Source organism: Puntigrus tetrazona, chromosome 22, assembly GCF_018831695.1.
Source record: "Puntigrus tetrazona isolate hp1 chromosome 22, ASM1883169v1, whole genome shotgun sequence".
NCBI classification, from domain to species: Eukaryota; Metazoa; Chordata; class Actinopteri; order Cypriniformes; family Cyprinidae; genus Puntigrus; species Puntigrus tetrazona.
Genome location: NC_056720.1, coordinates 10,393,289 through 10,420,519, shown reverse-complemented (window position 1 = coordinate 10,420,519; position 27,231 = coordinate 10,393,289). Strand labels below are relative to the sequence as shown.

The 27,231-nt window shown below is 36.7% G+C and overlaps 7 protein-coding genes and 1 pseudogene across 7 annotated transcripts in view; 2 read left to right on the top strand and 6 right to left on the bottom strand.

Moving 5' to 3' along the window:
• micos13 (mitochondrial contact site and cristae organizing system subunit 13) overlaps positions 1-10 on the top strand; it is a 1,845-nt gene extending 1,835 nt beyond the window's left edge. Inside the window, exon 4 of the mRNA XM_043223507.1 lies at positions 1-10. This exon is cut by the window's left edge and continues 518 nt beyond it. The gene's annotated coding sequence lies outside the window, so the exon portion shown is untranslated.
• A 2,293-nt stretch (positions 11-2,303) lies between these two features.
• LOC122328195 (transmembrane protease serine 9-like) lies at positions 2,304-7,171 on the bottom strand. Its single transcript, XM_043223903.1, has 10 exons — positions 7,015-7,171; positions 6,687-6,837; positions 6,177-6,309; positions 5,425-5,676; positions 5,188-5,343; positions 3,481-3,568; positions 3,253-3,403; positions 3,040-3,178; positions 2,623-2,886; positions 2,304-2,542 (listed from the first exon to the last, which is right to left on the bottom strand). Exons 1-10 carry the CDS (start codon positions 7,067-7,069, stop codon positions 2,384-2,386), a joined length of 1,548 nt encoding a protein of 515 aa, XP_043079838.1. The 5' UTR covers positions 7,070-7,171; the 3' UTR covers positions 2,304-2,383.
• An 894-nt stretch (positions 7,172-8,065) lies between these two features.
• LOC122328194 (complement factor D-like) lies at positions 8,066-10,263 on the bottom strand. The gene is made up of 6 exons (XM_043223901.1): positions 10,239-10,263; positions 9,425-9,575; positions 9,154-9,277; positions 8,843-9,097; positions 8,662-8,757; positions 8,066-8,119 (listed from the first exon to the last, which is right to left on the bottom strand). The coding sequence occupies exons 1-6, from the start codon at positions 10,261-10,263 to the stop codon at positions 8,066-8,068; spliced, it is 705 nt and encodes a 234-aa protein (XP_043079836.1).
• Positions 10,264-12,036: 1,773 nt separating this feature from the next.
• LOC122327820 (granzyme A-like) lies at positions 12,037-13,375 on the bottom strand. The gene is made up of 5 exons (XM_043223451.1): positions 13,298-13,375; positions 13,064-13,214; positions 12,806-12,932; positions 12,350-12,598; positions 12,037-12,243 (listed from the first exon to the last, which is right to left on the bottom strand). The coding sequence occupies exons 1-5, from the start codon at positions 13,356-13,358 to the stop codon at positions 12,067-12,069; spliced, it is 765 nt and encodes a 254-aa protein (XP_043079386.1). The 5' UTR covers positions 13,359-13,375; the 3' UTR covers positions 12,037-12,066.
• A 2,419-nt stretch (positions 13,376-15,794) lies between these two features.
• Positions 15,795-16,456, bottom strand: LOC122328193 (annotated as a pseudogene).
• A 2,336-nt stretch (positions 16,457-18,792) lies between these two features.
• LOC122327821 (granzyme B-like) lies at positions 18,793-20,094 on the bottom strand. Its single transcript, XM_043223452.1, has 5 exons — positions 20,013-20,094; positions 19,793-19,940; positions 19,532-19,670; positions 19,201-19,452; positions 18,793-19,117 (listed from the first exon to the last, which is right to left on the bottom strand). The coding sequence occupies exons 1-5, from the start codon at positions 20,071-20,073 to the stop codon at positions 18,947-18,949; spliced, it is 771 nt and encodes a 256-aa protein (XP_043079387.1). The 5' UTR covers positions 20,074-20,094; the 3' UTR covers positions 18,793-18,946.
• An 877-nt stretch (positions 20,095-20,971) lies between these two features.
• LOC122327181 (granzyme B(G,H)-like) lies at positions 20,972-22,251 on the bottom strand. The gene is made up of 5 exons (XM_043222364.1): positions 22,182-22,251; positions 21,946-22,096; positions 21,702-21,840; positions 21,242-21,487; positions 20,972-21,173 (listed from the first exon to the last, which is right to left on the bottom strand). The coding sequence occupies exons 1-5, from the start codon at positions 22,240-22,242 to the stop codon at positions 21,015-21,017; spliced, it is 756 nt and encodes a 251-aa protein (XP_043078299.1). The 5' UTR covers positions 22,243-22,251; the 3' UTR covers positions 20,972-21,014.
• A 2,099-nt stretch (positions 22,252-24,350) lies between these two features.
• Positions 24,351-26,508, top strand: LOC122328192 (granzyme-like protein 1). The gene is given in 5 exon segments (XM_043223900.1): positions 24,351-24,408; positions 24,864-25,030; positions 25,801-25,941; positions 26,073-26,324; positions 26,467-26,508. Coding segments are annotated over 5 exon segments (660 nt in total).
• The last annotated feature ends 723 nt before the right edge of the window (positions 26,509-27,231 follow it).

The window sequence follows — 27,231 nt, the reverse complement described above, 5'->3', positions numbered from 1 at the left end:
TTAAATATTTTGAGGCACGTGGTTCTTCTGCACGAATGTGTTTGCTTTTACCGTAGCTCGTTGTTTATTTAAGCTTGGACTAAATGCGTAGCTCCTAATCGCATGAAAACGTTAGTTAGTAACACTTTTCTGTTTACCTCGCAATAATGCTCCGTTCATGACGAGATAGACCCCCAGCTATTTTTCCGCAAGTCTTGACTAATTTTGAAAGTGGCCTTACCAGAAGTCTTACCAGAACACGATAAATAAAGAGCACGTACGTGTGGAAACGTTAGGGGTTTGTGGGTCTTGTGGGCCTTAAGTTAAGCGAATGACAAGAACTGGGGGTGGGTCATATGGCACGAGCATCATCTCAATCTGCGACCTTATCGCTATTGTTTTCCGTCTTGGTTTTAAAGACAAGTTTACGCCGTCAGTTAAATGTGACCCAGTTCCAATTTTTGCTTCGAATGTGACTCAGATCTGATGCGTTCTATGACTGTGCAAACAGGAAAAAATGCATCGAGGTTGGTTACAGGCCTCATTCATATATAGAAATAAATCATGTGGCAATGCGACCGATGATTCGTTTTTTTCAGAGCCATCCTGTGCATCATTGAAACTACTGGTTTAGTACTTCTCCACGGTTTAACAGCGCCATGTTCTTTAAGCGTGCACCATTTTTTAGATGGTATGGCAAGTGTAAACACATGAAATGGACATGGGTCACAACTGATAGAACGGGCGACGAATCAGAATTGGGAATCAAGGCCAGACGTCATCATTGCGTCTTAGAGAACTGTTTTGTTGAACACCATTCATGTTCCAGGCTTACTTTTTATCGCAGTGTGCAACGAGGCCGGATGCACTGACAAACATCTGTTCACGTTCACCATGACGCATTTGTGTTTTGGTATTTCGCCAATATTTTTGTATGCATTTGACCATTTAGGTCGTACACCCGAAGCCCGAATATGCTCTGTGCGTCGGCGTTCTTCTCCCAATCCGTCTTGAAAGACGTCTGTCACATTTCATTAATGGTTTCGGTTCTCATTCCGCAGCTTATTGCACTTTTAATATCTCATTTTAATGTCAGGCAAGTTCTATTCTTTAATTTGTCATTCATCCATGATTCCTGGTTGCGCTAAAGTATCGATTCGTTTAAAATGTCCTGTCAATTGAGAGCTACGTGCAGAAATTTACAGGACAGGTTTACCGGGCATAAAAAGATCAAAATCTTTTTTTTGTTTGAAAGGTAGGTTGTGGACATATTAAAGATAAATCATGCTGGAGAGTAACTCTTTCTGGAACATGTTTGCTTAAACAACGACATTTTTGTGACCGTCTAATAAAAATCAAAAGTCCTTCATTGAATGGAGTTCTTTTATAAATAAAGACTTTTATGCACCTCGACAAATCAATTGCTTGTGTCTCCAATGTACATTTATTATTTGTGAAAGCATGGAAGTGTCTTCTTTGACCTCCCAAGACCCTGCGTCCTCATATGAATCTTTAAAGGTCCGAACAGAGCACATTCTGGGCTTTTTAGAGATACCAAATGATTGGATGATCACCCCTTGGTCTTCACAAATGTCTGAAATGATTATTTACATCTAATTTTTGAATTGTATGTCATAAATCAACCTCTCAGGAAAACGTTATGGTGTCTCAAATCAAAATATGACCCTCTATGAGGACACCGGGACCAAAAGCATGTTTTTTACGCATTTTGGGGGACATAAAAAATAAATAGAGAAAGAAATGATATATCAGTATTCTATTAAATATTATATATTATTATGAAAATCTGGTCAATTATTACTCCCATTATTGCACTTATTTTTTCATGACATGCTGCCCAAAAACACATTAATATGCAAATGAGATTTAGTTTATAGACGCATAGTATTTAATGAGTATTTAATCATTTTAAATGGTTCCGTTATAACATAGTTGAGAATCATCTTTATATATAAACTTATATATGAAGTGAGAAATAAACAAATTTATTGGTGATTTTAAAAATCAATGGTTTTAGCCTAATATTATTATAATTATTTAAATTTTTTTAAGAAACCGTGTCCTGGTGTCCTCAAACGAGAGCATAGCATAACTTATGAATGAAATACTTTTTTTTATGCTCCAAATAATGTAAAGCCAAGAAAAAACCTTAAGAGGTTAAATTGTGCATCTATTTGTGTTCAACTAGTCAGTTGTGTAACTTAGGATGTGGTGATGGTGGTTGAGTGTCAAACAGCCCCCAGCTGGTTTCGCTCCCTCTGAAGTGGCGCTTTACAAAGGAAAAAATGCAAAGTCATTGCTTATTGAGTTTTTGTTGTTCTTTTATTGACAACTTTTGACAGCTAGCACATGCAATGGCGCAGCTGACTTCGGCTGCATAGCGTCAGGCGCTTCTTTTTATCACTTCTTCAATCCACGTTTTGTATTTATAAATGTCGGTGTAAACGTTGGGAACGTCTGGGTAGTCACAGTTGTTTAACCGGTTGAAGGAAACGATCCCCACAGCTTTCCCACTGCACACCAGCGGCCCACCCGAATCCCCCTGCAATAACAATGGGTCAGAGATCGATTAACGGTCAGAAGAATATATGAACTTTCTTCGAAATATTGATTTAGACATACCTGGCAAGCACCACTTTTGGTGTTATAACCCCCAGCGCACAGGACATTGATGGGAAATTTATTTTGCACTTTGTTCCACATTGTCCGGCAGACGGTGGAGTTGAAAACCAACACGTTCGTTACCAGAAGATCGTTTACCATATTTTTCTGTCCAGTTTTACCCCATCCTGCGACCTTGCATTGGGTCTTTGGATTAATTCCTTTGTCCTTCTTCTGGATTTCTATGGTTTTCACACCTTTGCCGTTTTTCAGTTTCTTCGAGAGCTAAAATTTCACATGATTGCCATTAATGTTTAATAAAATTACTTAATTTATAATAAATTTTTTAATTTATGCATGTTTATTAAACACATTTAAATGTAATGATAAACTTATTAAGTTTTATACAAAATTTACATTCATTTATGAACATTGTACCTTCAGAAGCATGATGTCGTTCCCGGATTGGATGTTTTTGAAGGATGGGTGCTTATGTTTTTTTTGCACTGCATGTCTTTTCGGATCGGCTACTTTTGGAGCGATGTTGTGGGTTCCCAAGATCACGGTCATGTTGCCGCTTTATCCGTAACGTGAACATAATCGCATATAAGTAAACAGTTTTGTTGAACACCAGACACATTCCGGGCTTACCTTTGATCGCAGTGTGCGGCCGTGAGCACGTAGCTCGGGTGGATCAGGAAACCTCCACATATGTGTTCTCCTTCGATCTGCACTGATGCCATGTACTGCATGGAGTTCTTCTTGGCTTTCTTGCCATTGATGATATCAGCTCCGAATGTGCCTAGGCAAACAAAGATGCACGTTTGGAGATAACAGAAAACGAATCGCTTAATAATCATCAAATCTTTTTTTGCTAACCTGTCGATAACAAGCTCATCAAAGCTACTGAGAGCAACAGGCTGTAGGCTGCACTCATCTTGATAAGATTCTGGTGCGACCACCACAGTCATTTATATAGGTCTCTACCACAAGACACATCCTGACAGTCAGAGATGATGCAAGGTGCACAGTTAGCATATCTTGGTAAAACCGATGTCTTTCAGATGCTGTTAAGTTAAGCTCTATACTTAGAAATTGCTCTTTTGGTTTGAATTAACTAGGGTTTTTTTTGTTATGGCTTATTTTCAATTTTAGGCATTTTATAAAGCACATAACATGTACCGCAAATCCTTTGTTGTTTTCGAGAAGCATTTGATTGTTTGTTAAATAGGACCTAGAATGAAATTGAAGCATATGGCTATATATGGTCATTTTTGGTCTGGTCTTTTGTGACTTTCTTTACTGTTTACAGGCAGGCTGTTTCTATTTGAGCCATTCTACGGAATCGGTCCAAACCGATGTCGCCCAGCCAAAAAATGCATTTTAAAAGAATTTAAGATCCTTCTAAACCCACAATCATATTTAAAATATTCTCAAGCTTAATATGCATTATAAATGTTTTCCCCAAGACATTTCCAACTCCGATTCTGTTGATTGTTTTTATTGTTCTGCACCGAGGCCATGTATCACAAGGAATTGTTTGAAGCTTTTTCTCCCCTTGACTATATCAACAACCGCAGCTATGAGAAAAGGGCAGAAATGAGTATAAACTCGAACAATTCCCCCACGTTGCCACAAGCGCAATCTGTAAAGGTTCGGAATTACTAATAAAAATCTACCTGTGATGTTCAGTGCGGTCACGGCTGTGGTGAACAGAATCAGACGAAGCGTGTCTTAGTGCTCGTGGAAAATTGAAAATGTGTCATTGGCTTTTAAAGTACTAAGGGTATAAGAGCACACAGCAAACCACAGCACTTCCTGGATCTTACTTCAGTTAATTAAATGCAACCTGTGAAAACTGTGGTGTTAAAACAAGGGTTTCTGTTAATTAACCCCAAAAATGAAAAGGATCATTTGCTCGCCCTCATTTCATTGACAACAAGCATTCATTTATTTCTACTGTGGAGGAAAAAATAAGATATATGGAGAACTGTGGTTTTCCATTCAATTACAGTCATTGCAGTCCAAATCAACACTGGACCCCGTTGACATTGTTCATGGTATATAGACAATTTAATTACAATGAGGGTATGTAAATTACATGTATTTAGGGGAGAATTTCCAATAAAAAACAATAAATAGCAAACTTTAGGTGAATTTTCCTGAAATGTCTGGTATACGTACCGTGGCTCTGTTTGAAAACCTTGACTAGCATAGCAATAGTGATTCAATCAATGTTTTTACAGACTTAAGCATATTTACACAGGACTGTTAGCTCACAACTTTATTTATTTATTTATTATTATTGTTATTGTTATTATTATTGGGAGTCATGACCTTGCACAGGTACCAGAATCACTTCTTAAGATGCAAACTAGACTTTCTCACAGGGTGTCTGACCACATGCATTGAGCTCGGCGCCCACAGGAAACCAGACCTGCTGAGAACGGCTGACACCATCTTTCTGCAGAAACGCACTTGGTGCTCGTCGCATCAAGATTTATTCAAGTGTTTCAAAATGAAATAAGCTCGAAAAAAATCACACACGTGAGCAGACCGCATCAAAGTTTATTCATCGAGTTCTTACTTCACACCGTCAAGAGTAGCATTTATCCATTTTAGAAATTTGGAAATCTTGGTGTAGACGTTTGGTCGTATAGGCGAGTCGCAGTTGTTTTTCTCATTGAATGAAACGACACCGACTGCGACGTTATCGCACACCAGAGGTCCTCCAGAATCCCCCTTAGGAAAATCACGAAAGAGCAGGTTAATAAAATTGAACTGTCACACTGTTTGTGATTTCCTCTAGAATATGATTCGTACCTGGCAAAATCCTCCGGGACCGCCTGCACACACCATACGTGAGGTGGAGTAATTTTTCCCCCACTGCTTCTGACATACTTTTTTGTCAGTGATAGTGACGTCCACCTCCATGAGCTTAGTACTTGCTTCACCGCTGTTGTGTGTCTTCCCCCATCCTGCAACGCTGCACTTGATCTTGGCCTTGATGTCCTTATCTTTCTTTGGTATGGAGATCCAGTTGACCTTCTTGTTCTTTTTGACTTTTCCGTATAGCTACAGCAAGTAACTCAATCATTAATGCTGATCATTTCCAAAAACGTATACAAACTGGATGACAAACTTTAAAAAAAAATTGGATTATTATGTATGTTAGTATTTTTTTTGTTAGTAATTATTACATATGCATTAAAACGGTTAAAACGTGTGAAACACAAAAATGCAAAATTATAAATAGTAATTTAATACGGTAAATATTCAGTTTACAGCATATAGGATCGTATCTCCAAGGCTTTGTTGATATTATTTTGGCATGTTTGATCTTAAATCTTGTTGTCTTTTTATCAATTTGTTAGTATATGAAACAATGTATCACTGACTAATAAGTATTTTATAACTTGCATAATGAACTGACTAGTCACTCCTTGATGTCAGATTTGAAACCAAATCGGATTTATGTGCAATGTGAACAAGGCCTAAGTGTGTAGACATTCTCTTTTCTGTTCCTGTTTCTGTTGCTTAATTGCAGCTAGCTCTGCAAAACCCAGCTTGTTTACCTGAAGCAGCATGATGTCATTCAGCAGAGTTTCGGGTGTATACCCAGGGTGGATGTGGTAGAACTTCACATCCATGAGGCCAGAGCCTTGAGTGTAATCATGAGCTCCAACCACAACTGTAAGCTTCGCTTCTCTGTTGAAGATGATGAAGAAAACAGAGCAGAGCATGAGATTTTAATAATAAATGAAGGCTGTTCAAAGCTTAGTTTAACTTTTTAGACTTGACTTAAAACAATATGCATTTTGGTGTATAAACAAATTTTGCTGGACTACACTCAAGTTTCCAAAAGAGGTTCCACTGAAGAGTAATTTTTAGCATCCCGAAGAAGAGATTTTTTTAAATAAATGTTCATTGGATGCTAAAGGTTCTTCATGCACCAATCAAAACCATTTGGTTGGGTACTATAATAATAATATGTGTCATTTCCAAAGAAGACCTCTTTGGAGCAGTATGTTTCTATCTGACTAAAATTGTAACTGACCTAAAAGAAGAGGAACAAAAAATCTTACTTTTGAAAGCAGTGCGCAGCAGTCATGACGAACTGTTCAGACACAAGAAAGCCACCGCATCTGTGTATCTTATTTATTTGAATTGAAACCATGTAGGGTCTTGAATGAGGTTTGGCTTCTGTGCCGTTCACTATACCCACCTGCACAGATGCTAAGAGAGTAAAAATTCAGTTTAGGTTGGTTGAATGAGAAGTATACTTGACCTAATGGTCTTTCAGAACAAGTTAGAGAGCACAGTGCTACCTATGCATAAAATAAACATATTTATGATAAATGTAGAAGGCATAATGCAATAGAATTAGAGTCAATTATTTTCCATCAGACTTACCTTGCATGGTCATATATGGTAGTAGGGTGACGAGCAAAAACACGGAGATGTTCATGATGCTCTAGTTGGAAGGCTTCTTAAGAAGATCTCACTGCTGTTGATGGTGGTTTTAATGCAAAGTGGGCTGCTTTAGCCCCCCAGTAACACTCATACTTCCTCTTTCACAGATTGACGTGGCTTTCATTTTGCACTGAGGTGTAAAAAATAGGTATTAGGTTTGTGGTCTTAATGGAAGTAGACTATACTCCCCCATGTATGATGTCATTTCTTTTATTTCTTGTAAATTGCGTTAAGAGCGAGATCATTTAAGAGCTCATTCAAACTGACTCACTCTACTTTACTTAGATCACTGCAGGCCAGGTCACACTGCGTTAAAATATGCCAACCTAAGTCGGTCAGGTTTCTTCTTTTGAGGGTGTTAACCATGTTGGCGACAATGACGCTTGTTTTTGCTGATTAAAACGAAGCGTTTGAAATATCTGAGAAGTGACTTGATATATATTCGATTGGCTCATATCTCACACTTTTTAGTTGACTTGACTTAATTTGCAAACAATTAGTTGATTTTAACTGTAAAATATAGTAAATTGCACTAATTGTATACTATGCCTTTGTAAACCCTAATTAAGATAAAATGATTTGTATGTACATCATTCTATTATGATAGTTTCTTGTTCCCGTCATGCTTTGCTTTAGACTCTAGAAGTGAATGTTGAAAGTTAGTGTTATTTTCCACAAGGTTAAATTAGGTGGTGATCTGTTATTTTTTAATGTTCTGTAATGTTTGGTTTTAAAAGTATTTCTGTTAACGCTGTATGTTTTACAATTATGCTGTAGAGTAGACACTGTGGTTTGGTCAAGGATTGGTCTAGAAGTGATAAGGCTATACAGTGCTCCATTTAAAAAGCAACATTTGCAGATGCTCGTCAGGGAGATACGACTTTGTAGTCACCTTTGATGTATTTTTCATTTAATGATGCATCAAACGTTCTCTATAGGAGAAAGATCTGGACTGCAGGCAGGTCAGTTCAGCACCCAGACTTTTCTACTATTAAGCCATGCTGCAGTATGGGGTTTTGCATTGTTCTTCTGAAATATACGTCATCTGGAGGGGAGCATAAATTGTTATAAAAACGTTATATGCCATTTAGCATTCATAGTGCCTTCCAACAAATTCAAGCTGCCTGTACTATATGCACTTACCCACCCCATAACATGCAAAGCCTTTGCAATTTAACATTGAGGAAGGTTGTTTTTAAAGTAGTGCATAATCTTTTTTTCGCACAAATTGGTATGCATAAAAAGCACACCTTTTTTTTTAAATTGCACACATTTTTTTAAAAAGCACAAATTTTAAATGATCTCATTTATATGATAATGTGTAAAATGTTACCTATGTTTTATTGTGAATAAAATATTGCCTTATTTAATTTGAAAGTGAACTAATCGAAAATTATATCCTATGAAATATTATAACTACATGGTGGTGATAAGGACACTACGACTGAATGAAGTTTGCAATGTGATACTTTTATGGAAAGAAGGTCAAATTAAGGAGATGTCAAGAAAACATTTCTTCCTGTTTTAACTTTCTATGAAGTTGCTAAGCATTTTTAATATTTTTCTGGATCCATGAAAGAGATTCACATTAGGACGCTCAAGTAAATTACAGTGATAACTGTCACCAAAAGATGTGATACCGACTGCAGTGTCTCCACAAACCAAAAGACCTCCAGAATCCCCCTGTGAAGAAACACAGATAAGCACATCACTAGTGAAAACAGTCCATATGCTACCACAAGGTCTGTGGACCATCTTTGGTATATACTCTGCAGGATCCACCACTTCCATACACACAGATCATCTGTGAGGCTACATATTCAGCTCCCCATCTAAGGTGACACTCTATTTTTTTTTTTGTAGTCACGTTTGCCTCCATTAGACGATCACATTTTTGGCCATTAGTTTGCAGTCCCCAGCCAGCAACACCACAGAGAGTATTTGCTGCAACATCATCTTCCTTTGGTAATGATATACATTTAACATTTAGTTTGATTTTGTTGGTACAATGAGCAATAAATAATGTTGGAAAGAGTCTCAAATAAGCCGATTGTATTTTCTGTGCCCTGGTCAGATGTTGTCATTCCGATAAGGTCTGCTTTGATGCTCTTCATGTTGGATATAGTCCTTCACTGTAAAGTGGTTCAAAATCGACTTGAGCCTTAAGTCTTGAGTACCAACCACAACCGTCAGAATATGACTTCTGTTGAAAGAGCATATCAGAAAGATTGATTTGCATGGTGCTCGTTTTTTGACTATACTATACATTGCACCGATGCACTGCAGTTGAATGGTTATTCAAAATTGGTTTTAACTCAACATTGAAGTTTAAACTGAAGAAAACTCTAACTTTTCCCAGCAATGTGCAGCAGTCAAGACCCATGGATCAGAGATGAGGAATCCACCGCAGACATGTTGCTTATGCAATTGAATAGAAACCATGTAAGGTCTGGAGTTGGTTTTTGCTTCTTTGCCATTCACTATACCCACTGTCAAACGAGCTGAGAGTGCATTATAAGTGAGCTTATTCAGTACATGTCAATTAATTATTCTTAGAATTCAAAATAGGCTTTTCATGAACCACACCGAGCATGTAATATTTAGCGGTATATAATTATACTGAAGCCCAGTTTATTTACACAGACTGTTTAATGCACCTGAGGTGCCAAACATGCATTTAAACCACAGAAATAAATAATCATTTTATAAGGTTAATATTTTAAATATTTTTAAACAAACACGTTAAAAATGTTGGGAAAAAATCACCTGTAGATGGCGGCAAGTGAGCGGGTTTTAATGAGCGAGTCATAAGTCATTCATTAAAATGACTGATTCATAAAAAAATGAAGCAAGCCAATCATTGATTTGTTGAAAACGTGGATTCATTCAGTTTCAATACCGAAACCCCGCAAAACAGCTCTCAGCTCTCAGCTGCTTCAGATCAATCACAGGTCTTGCACACTGACCATACTCACATTGTGTCAATCATGTTCAGATCACCGTCTACTAGCTTGCAATTTCTCTCTCTCTCCAATCAGACCAATAAATAAATAATCAATAACAATAAAATAACTATTTAGCCGATTTGCATATTTTGGTTCAAAATGGCATAATTCGCCTAAAAAACGACTAGTGTACAGATATGATAATTTACTCGACCATACATCCCTGAGTTACGTCTTCTGCCATTTTGGCGATACTCTCTAAAATGGTGGAAGACGTAACTCAGAGAATGGCTGAATATTTTTTTATTTTTTTTGGTTTTCTTTGCTCAAAAACATTACAAAAGTCACAAAAGTCGAGCCACTGACATCACGTGCGTTTACAAAGGTTTTTACTATGTTTCTGGATCACTTCAGTTGTGTTGCTGTCCATGGAGGGTCAGATGGCTCTCAGATTTCATAAAAATAGTTCTTCCCCCGTCATTGACGAGTTTTTTCATCAATGCCTGTTCGATAACACTTTATTTTGATGGTCCCTTATGAAATACTATGTTTACAATAAGTAACTTTGCACCTACTACCAACTAATTTTATTGTAAGTATAAGCAGACTGTCTGATTATTATAACTAACTCTTTATTGTGATAATCTCCCAACAGGCATTCATAGCTTTTCCAAAACATGTCAACTTCTTCTAACCCTAACCCTACCAGTCTACTAATACTCTACTAACACTCTAATGAAAGTTAGTTGACGTGTAGGTGCAAAGTTACTAATTATCAACTGAATTTTTATAAGGGAACATCAAAATAAAGTGCAAGCCCCTGTTCTAAGTGTACAGGTGAGTCACTGGACTTTCCGGGTCTTTCCGGCTCGAAAAAATAGCGATCGTCATAAACAGAAGGATCGAGGACAATGTATCATAATATATCATAATATAGATCATATATGTAGATGTAGATTGAGTTTTGAAAATTTTGAAACTGATCAGGTTAGTCAGTGATGGAGATGCGTGGATAGATCTATAACCCAGTGATATGAATATGTATGTATGTGTGTTTATACAGGTACATATGTAGCTATGTATGTAGCTTAAATGTATGTTTGTGAACATATGTATATACGTGTGTCTGTGTGTGTGTTTGTGCATAAATGTGTGTGTCTCATTGCTCTGTTTTTCCGAATGCAATTTCAATTATTCATATAATTATTTACGGGCAAAAGAATATGATATCTGAATGTATTTTGCTTGAAATTGCAGTACTTTGTTATTTTTATTTTTAATTTTTTTATCAAATCCTACCTGCATTCAAGTGATGATAAAACATGAAGACATTAAGATAGAATAAAATGGAGTTTATTTTTTTTGTTTAAAAGCAGAGGCTTTGTTTTTCATAGCAGAAAATGGAAATAAGTTTTTAATAATATGAGGGTGAGTAATTAATGAAAAATTTATTAACCTTTTAACTAGTTACTTAAAAAAATCGGCTGTTTACTAGTACTATAAAGCACATGTTCTACATGAGTCACGACCATATTCTACATCCATAATCCTATCCAATACTACTACCTTACTAACTATTACTAACTTACTAACAACTACCTCACAACCTATTACTACCTATTACTGTCTATAATAGTCCATTTGTCCATGTGACTATTATGGTAACAGTCCAATACCACAAATATCGATGTAAAATAGCAAAAGAAAATAGCAGAAGAGAGAACAATGTCAAATTAGACATGCTGCATTAGAAACACACTCAAATTAGCGTTAACTAGTTTTTAAAAATAATCTAGAGCTAACGCTGTATAATATTAAATATACTGTTATAGCTATACATACATTTTTCTACATTACACACATTCAGTTTATGCATTTCAGATGCAATGCAATACAACTATATTTAAAAAAAAAAAAAAAAATCTAAATAATAATTTAAAAGCCAGAATATATATATATGGTATATGTATGTATGTATGTATGTATGTGGTAATGAAGACATTTCTCAAGATTTCTGATTTCCAGATGATACATTTATTGAAAGAGCTTACACAGAAGATTTCAAGAACTTAACTTGCTTTATATTGCTATTGATCCATTGAAGATGGGGTGAAATCTTCGTATAGACATTAGGATATAGAGGTGAATTGCACTTCTCTCTGTATCCAAAAGCTGTGATGCCAACTGCAGTGTCTCCACAAACCAAAGGACCTCCTGAGTCGTACTGTGAAGAAACGCAGATCAACACGTCACTGAAATAATACTGTATCTGTTAAATCTCAGTTCAGAAATGAACATGATCAATTTTCTGAATCGTTTTTTGTACGCACAAGGCAGGATCCACCATGGCCGCGTGTGCACAGCATCTTTGAGACTGAGTAGACCGGTCTCCATTTTTTTTCACATTCTGTGTTATCCAATATGTACACGCCTGCCTCCATTAGACGATTGCTTTTTTGGCCGTTATTCTGCTGTCCCCAGCCGGCAACGCTACAGATAGTATCTGCCTCTACGTCTTCTCCATCCTTTGTTAATGGTATCGATTTAACGTAGTTGTTCAGGTTGAGTTTTTCCTGTAGCTGTAATTCAAAAACACAACCACTATTAATAAAGTGGTTTAATGATTTTGTATAAGAATTAACTGCAGTTGATTACACTGCTATTGTGAGGAAGCCCTGAAGGCCAAGGTGCTTATTGATGGTGATGATTAGAATCTAATAAGGGATCATTGGTTTTATATGCACTGATCACTATTTTGGATAACTGAAAGCATTATAGTTGGTTACCTCTAAAAGCATAATGTCATTCTGATCAGAGTTCTCGTGTGGGATGTAGTTCTTCACTGCGATGTGATCAGAACTCGCACTTTTCTTCAAGTCATGAGCGCCAACCACAACTGTCAGAATCTCATTTCTGTTGAAAAAGCAGTTTGTGCTGATTTATGAAGCTCATTCATGACATATACGTAATTGCATTGCAAGTGTTATGTCAGCCAACGCGATTTTAACACGTAAAACGCAGTTCATGCTAAACAAAACAATTACCCGTTCCAGCAGTGCGCAGCCGTCAAGACAAACTCATCAGAGATGAGGAATCCACCACAGATATGCGTCTTGTCCTTCTGAAGAGAAACCATGTAAGGTCTGGAGTGGGGTTTTGCTTCTGTGCCGTTCACTATCCCCACCTTCACACGAGCTGAGAAAGAGAGATAGAACTATTAGTCAGCTTATTCAGCAAAGACCAATTAATATAATATGCTGTTGTATAATGAGTCTCACCGGTGAAGGTCAGGTGTGGAAGCAGAGAGGCCAGCAGGAGCAGAGAGATGATGGTCATCATGAAGACAATCAGTGAGCTCTCGCTGACACGACACTGTATAATTATACTTCGAAGGTGGGCGGAGACGTTGAGTTGCTCATGGCAGCAACACAATGATGAAAAGATACTGTGGTATAGATGAGAAGGATGAAGCATGCATACATGCAAGTTAGTAGTTTCGCATCCATAATAAAACAGGCCTCGCGTGACAGATTATGGAAGTTAAAGAAAATATTATGCATTTTTATCAATAAAATGTTTTCACTACTGAAAAGCGTGACATTTCTCAGAAGCGAGATCGGATCTAATGAATAGATAGCTGAGCGGTTGAGCTGTCTATCTGTCTATAGGATCTGATTACTTAGAACCTATATAAATCTGTTAACTGTCAAAACTTTGGATCAGTTCAAATTCATATAAAAAATCACTGCAATAACTATCCAACTCTAGAGTATTTGCTATTTCTACTCTTCAGTATTCAGTATATTCTTTTTTTGTTTTTGCACCCAAGTGTTTCAACACTGTCTAATATGTCTTGCTAGCTAATATATGGCCAAATGCTTTAAAGCATTAATAAATGAACATAATGTTACAATGATGTTGCTTTTTTGTTTGTAGTTAGACTTAGCACATTGTGATTAGGTGGGGTAGGATTAAAACGCTAAATACATTGGGTTTATTGATAAAGATTATGTAAATGTGATGCATGCGTTTAAGTACATTGGGTTTATTATCGTATAACACATACATGTTTCTTATGGATTTAAAATTGGATTGACATAAATCTTATTACATGCATGTTTCATTTACATAAGGTTGGCAAATTTGCATCACATAGTGTTTATGTGGACACGTGCTGGACACCATCTGAGCCAAACAAGTTTATCTTGCTCTTTGCCTAATCAAGTAGGCTAGATATGAGACTTCCTTGCTCATGTGAAGTGACTTAGGCAAACTCATATGTGCTTGTGACCATATTTATTTTATTTATTTTTTTGTGTAATCAGTCTCACCGGCGAAGGTCAGGTTTGGAAGCGGAGAGGCCAGCAGGAGCAGAGATATGATGAAGAAACAATCACTGATGAACACTGTATAAAGAGAAGGGTGGATGGAGACACTGAGCCGCCAGTAAACTGTCTTTTTCAGTTTGTGGTGGAAATAGCAATGATGAGTAATTGTTGTTCTTGGCCGCAGATGGTTTATTCTAGGATTGCATAAATTTTGGTGCTTAAACATTTGCAGTTAATTCATTGAAAAACAACGTTATAACACAAGTGGTGTATTTATAGGACAATATATAGTAGGTTAGGGATGGTGACCCTTTAGGTGGATGTTCTAAAGTTATTTTGGTACATAGTTTCCCTGTTATAAAAACCAGCATATGCTGAGTATATTTTCAAGCTGTTTGTCCTTAGCTGGTCATAAGGTGATCCGACCACCAGCATAAACCAGCAAATAACGTAACCAGCACATGCTGTTTTTTTTCAACAGGGTTGACACTAATTGACACTTTGTGACCAGAACAAAGACCTCAAAGGTGAGAAAAACACCCCTCTCTTAATTCGTCACTTAAATGCAGCTTCTGAACTGTTTAGTGCACATAGTCACATTCACCGTTGATTGTTGAATTTTTGTGCACGATTGATTATTTCAGTAGGAATCCACACGATAAAGAATTTCATGGGACAGTGAAAGATTGGTTTGCCTTCCACAAATTCCTTAAAGTGCCCCTAAAACACTTTCATATGCATTTCATTTTTTTTTTTTTTTTTATCTTAACTTGCTCACATCTCGGAACGATTGGTTTCCAAACCCCTTCTCTGCATGATGCTTATCTTTGGTGATTGACTTCATCATGCCTGTGATGCCTGATAAAGCAGTGTTTGTCAGAGCGGTGCTTTTTTTATGTACAGGGGAAATCGCCATTTTTACCACTCAAAAAGTGACACCCAGTGGCAAAGACTACATTTCAACAATTCACTTTACTTTTTTTGTGTTACACACTGCGTGAAATGTCAAAGCCTATTATGTGGCACTTTAAACAGAACATTGGAGCCTCCCAGGGTTATGTACTGAGCCCAGTCTTGTATACCCTTTATACATTACACATGACTTACAACCTGTCCGTCCTTCTAATTCCATTATTAAGTTGGATGACACAACTGTAGCAGGACTCAGAGACCTCAGAAAGTCCACTTCCTGCTTAGGAGAAATAATATGGACAGGAGACAGGAGCTCATCCAGTTTTATCATGCAATAGTTGAGTCTGTTCTGAACTATACTGTATACCAAGGCTACTCTGCTGCTGATTGGAAGAGACTGCATTAAGTTTTAAGAACGACGGAGAAAATCAAAGGCCACCAGTTGGAAAATGTTGCCTCTAGAAGCTATCTTAGCAGGAAAAGTTGATACAGGTCAGCTAAAGCGACTGTTAAAGAGACTGTTTCTTTCTGAGAGTCAATTCACATTTCTAATTACGTTGTTGATCCATGAAATCTTAATATACACATTCGGTTTCTTGGGGGAATTGCAGAGTAATTTATATCCAAATATTGTGACGCCAACTGCAGTGTTTCCACAAACCAAAGGTCCCCCAGAATCCCCCTGTTAAGAGAAAAAGACAATAAAATGCCATATACTGTTGAAACCCGGTTCATAAACGAACATAATAATTGTGCTTATAATGCAAGATCCAGCATGACTACGTGTGAACAACATCTGTGAGACTCAGAACTTCTCTTCCCGCTTCTTGTGACATTCTCTGTTGTTCATTATATGCGCTACAGAGAGTATTCTCCACAACACCTTCCCCTTTCTTTGGTAATGACATCCATTCAAGTTTGCTGTTTAGCTTGACTTTTTCCTCTAACTGTAATTTAAAGACTCATCTGATGTTAATAAACCCAAGTCTGAACCGCTGTATGATGAAGTTGTCAACAACTAAATGTATTGCAAGTTATTACCCTCAAAAGCATGACGTCATTCCAAAGAAGATTAATCATATATCTTGGATGTGGGAGTGCTTCTCTATCGATACGATCTGAATTCTTACTGTCCTGTACGTCATGAGCACCAACCGCAACTGTCTGATACTCAGATCTGTCGAACGAGAGAGTCATGATGCTCAGTTTCATCACACTGTACACTGCACAGCCAAAATGGTTGTAACTACACAAAAACCCCTCATACAATATGAGTAACACAGTGATGAGAAGATATTGTTCCTGTTAATGCTTCCTGTCTTACCTTCTGACTAAAGATTGCATAAATGATAAAAAAATGAAGCGTGTATGCATGCAGACGTCTGCGGATGTCGTGAGAGCTGGAGTTCCCACAGTGGGTTTGATAGGTGCTTCATTTGGGGATGTTTTTGTGTATAAACTATATTTTTCATTTTAAAAAACCTGGTATATGGTGACCTCTGGTGGTGAGCTGAAAGAAGGAAGTAACTGTGAAAGGTTGCCACACACAAGCTACACTGAAAATAATGTTAATTCATCTAATTAAAAAATGTGGAGTATTATTCTTTATTATTATTCTTATAGTTTTCTTCTCTTTTTTTTTTTGTTCTCACAGGACAGGAACAGTAAAAATATAAAATTACTTTTACAACTTTATGCATAGTTGTACATTAAAACCTTTAAATTGAACTAACTTGAACATAATCCATAAGTAAAGTGCGACATACACAGTAGTGCAACAGTAATATGCAAAACCATCCTGACGATTTTTCTTTTTCAGAACAATGCTGTAGTAAAGTGGAGCAACCTCCAGATGGCGACTTACAAGAAAGTACAAGAAGTGATTCAGCAGTACACAAGAAACACATAGCACCTAGCAAACATGAATAAATGTATACGTTATGTGTATGTGCATCATGTTCGATTAGACAAAAAAGTGCTGAAGTAGTGTAACTGACATCTTAATCGTGATGAAGAGATTTATACGTAATAAAATATTTCACAGTACTAGATCCGTACATGAGAATGGTCCCTATAACAGATGGGATGTTCAATAGAGGAACAGCTCTGTGATGAAAGATATTTTTAAGTCTAGTTGTGTGGGCATGCAATGTTCTGTATCGTTTCCCAGACGACAGAAGAGTGACCTGGATGTGAAAGATCTCCGATGATGGTTTTGGCCTTCAGGATGCAGCGTGACCTACAGATGTCCTCCAGACCGGAGAGCTTTCCTGTTTTCTGAGGTACACACACTAAAATGCAATAGATTTTGACCGACTCAATGACTGACCTGTAGAAGTTCACCAGAAGTCTTGTCTTCTTCAACTCTCTCAAGAAATCAAGAAAGAGGTCTTTGAAGTCCTTTTTTGACCCTCTCTGAGGTGCTGATTCTGAGTAATGTGAACTCCAAGATATTTAAAGATCTAGTCTCCACTTTCTCACCCTCGATGTTGATGAGGCCATGAAGAGAGTAACAGCGAATCCAGAAACAGAAATCAAAATTGCATCCTATTTACAACACTATACCTCACTGCAATTGTAGAAAACATAGTTACAGACGGCTAAGTCCACATGTTGCACCTATAGCCCCAAAAGAAACATGCGATCATTATCCACCCAGGGAAGCACTGCTGACACGGCCAGTTTCGTAGTAGTCTGATAGAAATAAAATGTCATTTAATACATTTAAAATGCAGTAATATACTATTATAATCTCTGGTTTAAAAACAGACTTTCATAATTTCTTCAATTTTATCCCTCAAAATAATGGATGTCACTTAAAATTAAATAACCTCTTATTTATATGAGGTAAACAAAGCTGCTTGCTGTACATTTTTATTCATGTAATTGTAGGCCTATACATAATTTATGTAATCATTCGTTTTAATACTGCATGCAAAGTTGTTCTCTGCATCTTTATTTTAATAAACGTTAGAGATGTTCATTTTCTTTCTGTTCTTTCATGAAAACGGGATAAATGCAATAAATGCCTCCCTGTAAAGTATTTCGTCCATGCGTTCAAATTTCCTGACCGGTTTCTTTGGTTGAATCCGTAAACCTGACGTTTTTCTTTCTGCTCTCAGAAAATGTTTGTGTAAGTAAAACTCCAATCTGCTCCAGGCCCATGTCAGTTAGTGTACTAAAAACTTGAAAAATATTAATTTGCGAGTTAACTCACGACAGTCATGCGATTAATCACTATTCAATAATTTAATCGATTGACAATAATATACACACATGTGTATTTATATATATATATATATATATATATATATATATATATATATATATATATATATATATATATATATATATATATATATATATATATATATATATATACGTAATAAATATACACAGTACACAGACATATATCATATAAACAAAAGCTTTTATTTTGGATGGATTATCATGAATAACCATTTGACAGCTCTAATATATTACATATTAAATGTGATCTATCAATTAATTATTACATGAATAATTAGCAAAATTTCCAATGCAAAGATATCATGAGTATGCATATTAACATCGCAGTCTACAACACATTTAAAACATACATGCATTAACACATATGTGAGGTCAAAGCAAACAGGAACCTAGAAGTAATTTTAGTTACATGAATCCTTATAATAGAAGTAGGCTGCATTAATAAGCACCACTTACAATATTTGATATAATCGAGCAGATCCACTCATAGTATTTTGAAATCTTTATATAAACTACAGGTCGTTCAGGATTATTGCAGATTTTTGGGTCACCAAAGGAAGTGACACCGACTGCAGTGTATCCACAAACCAAAGGACCTCCTCCATCCTTCTGTAAAGAAACACAGATCAATACGTCTGAAATGATACAGTACTTCTCACTAATGATGGTCTCGATTCCATGTTTTTATGTACCTTACAGCTTCCTCCATGGCCATGGGCACAGATCATCTTTGAGGCAAAAAAGTTGTTTTTCCATTTATTTTTGCATTCAGTGTTATTCATGATCTTCACATTTGCTTCCATGAGACGATAACTCTTTCTCCCGTTAAAGCTCAGTCTTCCCCAGCCAGCTACACTGCAGACAGAACCAGCTTTGATGTCTGTCTCTTCTTTTGATATGGAAATCTTCATTACATTCTTGTTTTCTTTGACTTCTTTCTTTAGCTTTAATACAAAAAAATTACATTCATCACAGAGACAGTATGACTAATTGTTTAATAACAGTTATTTAAACTACTGTTACCCTCAAAATCATAATGTCGTTCTGCAAAGTGTGCTTGTTGAATTTTGGATGCACGTGGTAGGACTTCACACCAATGCGGACAGATTTGTCGTCCTGTCTTAGGTCGTGTGCACCAACCACGGCCGTTAGTTTCTCATTTCTGTGCAAGAAAGTCATATTAGTTAAATGAACAATATCCTCATTATACAAGTCTTTAATACTTTAATTATGATATTATGATTTTAACTCATAAATGCAGTTCAGACTAAATTGAAGTCTTACTTCCAGCAGTGTGCAGCAGTCATAACAAATCTATCAGAAATGAGGAATCCACCACAGGCATGTCTCCAGTTCTTCTGAAGAGAAACCATGAAAGGTCTGGAGTGGGGTTTTACTTCTGTGCCGTTCACTATACCCCCCTTCACATGAACTGAGAGAGAGAGACTGCTGTCAGTCGGCAGATACCAATTAATATAATATGCCGTTATAAAATGAGTCTCACCGGTGAAGGTTAGGTTTGGCAGCAGAGAGATCAGCAGGAGCAGAGAGGTGATGGTCATCATGAAGACAATCAGTGAGCTCTTGCTAGAAAAACACTGTATAAATACAAGGATGGGCGGAGTCTGTAAAGTCTCTTCTCAACTTGTGATGTCTGTAACACTTATGTGTTACTCCATAAGTAACTTCAATGCAAGAGATGCACAGATGCTTGCTGTCAGAATATGAAAATGGCTTTTTGCATTGATTAGTTTAATTTGGAAGTTTATTTTGTTGTGATCAACATTATGCTGTTGACTGAGCTCAAGCCGAACACTGAACCTGCAATATTCCTTATAGATCATATAGATAAATACAAACCTGTAATGATGGATTAAGGTAACTACACCGATAAACAATTGTTACAAATGTTAGTACGCTTAACAGACAATAATGAAACTATTTTTATTTTGTGAAGCATCAGAGAGCTGGGTGTCTTATCACGCACCACTTTATTTTAATATTAGTCAAAATGGACCCAGGATGATTCTGAAAGAAAACTCTGTTGCTGTAGTAACAAACAAAAACTATGCTAAGAAAATATGCTAGTGTTAGTGTTAATAGAGTCTAATTGCTATTTACACTTAAAATACACAAATAGCCGCCACTAAGATCCTGCGGGTTTCTTCCAAAATAAATGCTTCATAAACATTCTTAAATGTTAGTGTTATGATTTTATATTTTATATTGTAATTTTGTTTTTGCTTTGTAAAATAAAATAAAAACATGAGGCAATAATAATGATGATAATAATTACCCTATAACAACTTTATTAATACATATTATAACAGTTACACATATTGTTACACATATAGGCTTATCGACAAGAACACTTTTTGTATGGAAAGTGAACTAATATGAAATGGCTTTGGACATTGTTGATTGTGACAATGAGGACAACACTGTGACTGATTGATTGCCAGGTAACAATTTTATTGAAAGATTGTCAGAAAATTGTTTTTCATATTCACTCAGTATTTTTAATAGTTTTGTGAATCCATGGAAGAAATGCTGAAATCTCAGTATAGACATTAGGATAGTCAGGTGAATTGCAGCGTATTCCGGACCCAAAAGATGTGACACCAACTGCAGTGTCTCCACAAACCAGCGGACCTCCAGAGTCTCCCTGTTAAGAAACAAAGATCAGTGAAAACAGTTCATATGTTAGCAAGTCTGTAAATGTTTTGTACTTACTTTACAGGATCCTCCACAACCATATGCACAGATCATCCGTGAGGTGAAGATCTTGGGTCCCCATCTATTTTTACACACTTTATTGTTTATTGTAATCAAGTTTGCCTCCATTAAAACACTGCTCGTTCGGCCTTTCATTGACAATCTTCCCCAGCCTGCAACACTACAGACAGTGCCTCCATTGACATCTTTCTTCGGTAACGATATCCATTTAACATATCTGTTAATGTTGACCTTTTCCTGTAGCTGTAAATCAAGAACACATCCATTAATACGAGATTTAAACTTTTTATAAGACTGAATTTGATAATACTGATGTTTTTGAGATTTGTAAAGAAGCCCTGAATGTCAATGTTTATTTACAATTAACTCTTAAAAAGGATATTTAAAATAGAAATAGATGCCACTGTTTATTGAGCAAAGATTATTTTGAACAACTAAACATTTTAAATGTTGTTACCCTCAAAAGCATGATGTCGTTCCGAATCGAACATAACGGATAGTCTGGATGAGGGATGTAGGACTTCACTTCGACGCGGTATGAATGCTTACTTTTCCTTAAGTCATGAGCGCCAACAACAACCGTCAGACCTGGATATCTGTTCAAAGAGAAATGTTCACTTTCCTTTACTTTACCTTGTCACACTGCAGTAATTTTTGCGGTTTTAACTCAACATTGCAGTTTAGACTGAACAAACTCGTACCCCTTCCAGCAGTGTGCAGCAGTCATGACAAACTCATCAGAGATGAGGAATCCACCACAGATGTGGTGCCCCATAAACTGAAGAGAAACCATGTAAGGTCTGGAGTGGGGTTTTGCTTCCTTGCCGTTCACTATCCCCACCTTCACACGAGCTGAGAGAGAGATGGAACTATTAGTCAGCTTATTCACTACATATCACTTAATATAGCTAATATGATGTTATATAATCAGTCTCACCGGTGAAGATCAGGTTTGGAAGCAGAGAGATCAGGAGGAGCAGAGAGATGATGGTCATCATGAAGACAATCAGTGAGATCATGCGGGTGAAACACTATATAAATATAAGGGTGGGTGGACATCCTAAAGTCTTTTTTCTCAGTGTGAGGAGTCAATAGCACCAATAGTAAGTGTTACTTCATGTGTCATGAGCGTCAACTTTCAGGTGAAGCCACAAGATAGAAGATATAGCTCGGTATGTCGGAATGAACCGAAACCCAAATTATTCCTTTGAGCATAGATCATAATGATCTGTAAAGTTCCACGGAATGTTGTTTTTTTTTTACTTTACCTTTATGTATGTATGACATTTTTTGTATTATAACCATAATTTGTTTTATACAACGTTGCAAAATCAGAACGGTTTATAACATTCATGACATGGATGAAGTACAACATTATACCAAGATATATTTATAAGTATAATTATAATTAAGTAAAGTTCATATTTTTAAGTAAACTTCATGCATACAAATATCATTGTACTAGTAGTGTACTGGCAAGTGCATTTCCATACTGGCAGCTACTATTTGCACTAAGTGTAAATAGTGATAGAAGCTATTTGCAATAGATGTCATTTACACTAATTAAAAATAGCAGCATTATGTAAGTGCAAAAAGCATTGCTATTTGTACCACCTATTGCAAGCGGCAATTATCTGCTCCTGGGTATAGGAGCACGTTATAAAAAAGAATGCAACTTATTGAGTGTAAATGTTAATTTTAATTGAAATTATTTAATAGATGTTGCCATATTAAATAGGGAGCTCAAAAACATTGAAGCTAATTTTCAAATAGACATTATTTTTTGTTAACAAACTGCATTCTCACTTGAAACTACATCACGTGACACTAAAACTATATTCTTTATAAAATCATAGTGGATATGGGGTATCCGCCATGATAAATATGAGAAATACTGCACGCGGGGTGATACTGTCAGGCTCTGATCAACGAGACGATTTCTCATATATACTCTGAATACAATCGAACCCAGTCAGTTTAATAACAAAAAGCGTACAGCGGCATCCAGCCGAATAAAGGAAACTGAAAATCTACTATAAAGTTCATATACAACTTTCCTTGGCAGAGGATCGTAGTCGTCAGAGAGTTCGGCGTTCAGGCAGACAGATCCCGTGGGCAGACAAACGGTGTGACAGATACAAATGAAGAAATGGTTGGAGTTCTGTTATCGCTAGAATATCACACTGCTGAAAAGGGCTTTAAATCAATCAGATTTGAAAAAAACTGAAAAAAAATTGTATAAATAACATATATGTACCACTTGTCGCCACAGATGTTTGTTTTCATTCAGATATACTGATAATTATGGTCATGAATTGTAAACTGTTCAAGTACCAAAATGTTAAGCAGTTTAATACTTCTAGAACAAACATCTGTTGTCTGAAAATGAGACGTCATTGTGTTGCTCATATACCACAAACTGACAAGGAAAAAAAAAAAAAAAACTTACAGGCATCTCAACACTGCAGTCATTTCCGTTGGTGACACAAAATTCTAGAATAGTCATGAACATTTATACAACAATTTCTGCATATTTTCCATAGAACCACTGCATGATGTCAAGTGGTCCTTATAAAAAAGCAGTGCACTGAAAAGATAAGTGACTTCTGCCACAATAATACAAAACCAGTGAGATGTATCAATATTCTTCCTTCCTACCGTGGAACACTTTCTGGCACTTAAGTGTTTAAAAACGTTTGAATTCCAGTCCATTAGATGCTAAATATTACACCAAGTAGCATTTCCAGTGATGCTAGACATTGGACACAAGAAAGTGTCCAAAAATATCTGTGTCATTGTCTCATTCCATGTTGAAATCTAACCTCTGGAGCCTTGGTGCATGTGCAATAGTTTATTGTTCACTGAACAAGCATAAGAAAAAACTAAACAAAACATTGTTAACCAAAATGAAGGGTGATCTGCTGAATACGGTTAGGCCTGAAAATGAGACCACAAAGATTGACAAGAACAATAGTGACTCATCTTTGTGTCACTTATACCACAAACTGAGAAAGAAAAAATAGAAAGAAAAGAAAACTTTAGGGGAAACTTTGTGCACCCTTATTTATACCAGTTTTTGTCAGCGAGAACTCACTGATTCTTCAAGATGGCCATCATCTCTCTGCTCCTGCTGATCTCTCTGCTTCCACACCTGACCTTCACCGGTGAGACTGATTGACTGAACTGCATTTTATTTAATTGTTAGCGCTTTATTTTAAAGTATGTGTAGTTCCCTGGTGCAGACATGGTATGTATCTTGTACCTAGAGGCAGATGAGTGGTAACCTGAAGTCTATGTACATGGTAACAAATAAGAAACACGGCTATAATGAATGGTTGGGTATTACAAACTAATTACCACGCACGTATGACTTTTAAGTATAGTACATGCACTTCATGTAAGTACCTTATATCACCGCTCATTTGCCTGTAGGTACAAGATATTTACCATGTGTGTACCTGGAAAGTACACATACTGTAAAATAAAGTGCTACCAATTAATCAATAAAAGATTATTCATCTCAACCAAGATGTCAGTATGTTTTCTGGATTTCTTGCTGATACCTCATTAAGGTGGTTCATGTACGGTGAATAGGCGACTAACTGTATTTCTCTCACAGCTCTTGTAAATGTGGATATAGTAAATGGCCAGAAAGCAGAAGCTCACTCCAGACCTTACATGGTTTCTCTTCAGAAGAACAAGGAACACATCTGTGGTGGATTTCTCATTCACAACCAGTTTGTCTAGACTGCTGCACATTGCAGAAATAAATAAGACTTTAGCAGTGTTTGGCACGTTACTAAGTTCGATTGTCAAATAAGTCGGATGCCCCCAATATTACATGTTAAATGAAAAGGGTACTAGATAGAATACATTATCATTATAAAACAATCATCTACACTATGCATTAGTCAATCATGAATTATAATACGATTGCAATACGAATATTTGCATATTTGTCATGATGACTGAACTCTGAACTGGTGGTGATGCTTAAGATATTGTTTGTCATTGTGTTTCTATTAAATCGGGGTGTTATTAAGATAAACTGCTGGGTTCATGAATATTAATCACGTAGCATGCGTTCGCTTGAACTGATTTGTTGTAATCATAACAGGGACGATAAGAGGCGAGAGCTCTTTTGAGATTTTTCTTTTGCGTTTAAGTTCCGCCTGCTACCAGAGGAACCAGCAGTTCCAAATGAGCTCTGTTATTTTTTAAAATATATTGTTTACATGTAGAGCGTCAATTCTGCATGTTACCAAAGACTCTTATTTGCGACCCGTGCCTTCACACTAGAGTTTAAGTCAAATAGCTAGCTACGATGTGTATCCATTCAAATGAAATGAAAAATATAATTCCAACAATGTTATAATAAATCACAGCATCGCCACATTGTAACGTGGGAAACAGTCATTTGTCTGATTACTGGCTCCATTATTAATAATGCCATTATTTCCATTACTGGCCTGCAATAATGACAATATTGATGTTTTTAGATTAATTACTATACTATACTATATGCTTTACTAAAACCTTCTTTTAGCAGAAATGAGATACTGACAGCTGTGATTGGGGCACATAACCTAAAAGACAAGAACGAGGGGTCTGTCCGCTTCGGAGTGAAGTCCTACCACAAGCATCCAGGTTACAGACCTAAGAGTCACACATACCAGAATGACATTATGCTTTTGAGGGTAAAAATCTACAGACTCTACATTTAAAGCACAGCACAAAGACTTACTTTTTAATGCATTCTTGTGTATAACATCTGAAGTAAAAATACGATTCGGTGTATTTGAACTACGATAATGTTATTGCGTTACAGCTGCAGAAAAAAGTCAAGGAAAACAGTAAAGTCAAGATTATTAAAATACAAACACAAAAGGAAGACATCAAAGCCGATTCTGCCTGCAGAGTCGCCGTCTGGGGAAGCCTGAGGACTAATGGCTCAGCAAATGATCGTCTAATGAAGATGAGGGTGTATGTAATGGATAACGCAGAATGCAAAATCAGATGGGGAGAGATCTACTCGATCCCGAAGATGATGTGTACATATGGCATTGGTGGATTCTGCGACGTATGTACAAAAGATGATTCATTTATGAACTTTTTTTTAAACGGATATGTGATTTTAAGGAATGTGTTACTTTGTGTCACACACCTTGTGACCACAATGTACAAGGTGCATAGCTCTGGCTGCATTTTGTGTTACCTTATAGCCTACATTCACAGTGCGCTACACAGTATTTAACACAGAATAATACATTTAAACAACCTGTTCTCCAACCAATACGCCTGTATAGGTATTTTGTCCAAATCCCTAAAATACGACACATCAGCGATTATACTACAATTGCGCCTCTATCTGCAACAGAACATTTTCATTTCCTGGATTAAATAGTAAGATCCCTATAACTCTCTTGGGTAACTTGGACCATCGACCAGGACTAGTTTATGCTTGACTGTTCAGTTTAATTCCTGACCAATGCTTGTACTGAGGGTCGATTCTGGCTGCATCCATATAAAGATCCCCCCAGATTCACAAGATAAGAGTATAGTTTCACTTTCGAAAGACAGGTGCTACCCCTCCAGAGTGCTGTGACAAATCATGAGCTTATTTAGTCACTACAAGCAATCTTAGCAATCTTCATGGCCAACTCTGTTTAACTCAGGATGTCTCAGCGGCGAAGTTCAAATTCACCTAAACATAGCTCCAAACTGGGGGCCATTATCTGTGATCACGCTATCTGCCTGGCTATGCTGAGCAAACGGAGCCTTGCAGCACTTGAATGACTGTTTCTGCAGATAGATCAGGAAGCAGTCCAGTCTCCTAAAATTTTTGCTGATGGCTGAACAAGTCCATGCTGATAATCTGCCAATGCCATGGTTACAATTTGTGTGATCTATGTTATGACCTATGTTGTCTCTGATTCTTTTGTTTATGATGATCATCTTTTTTCACATTAAAGTATTAATGGTTGGAT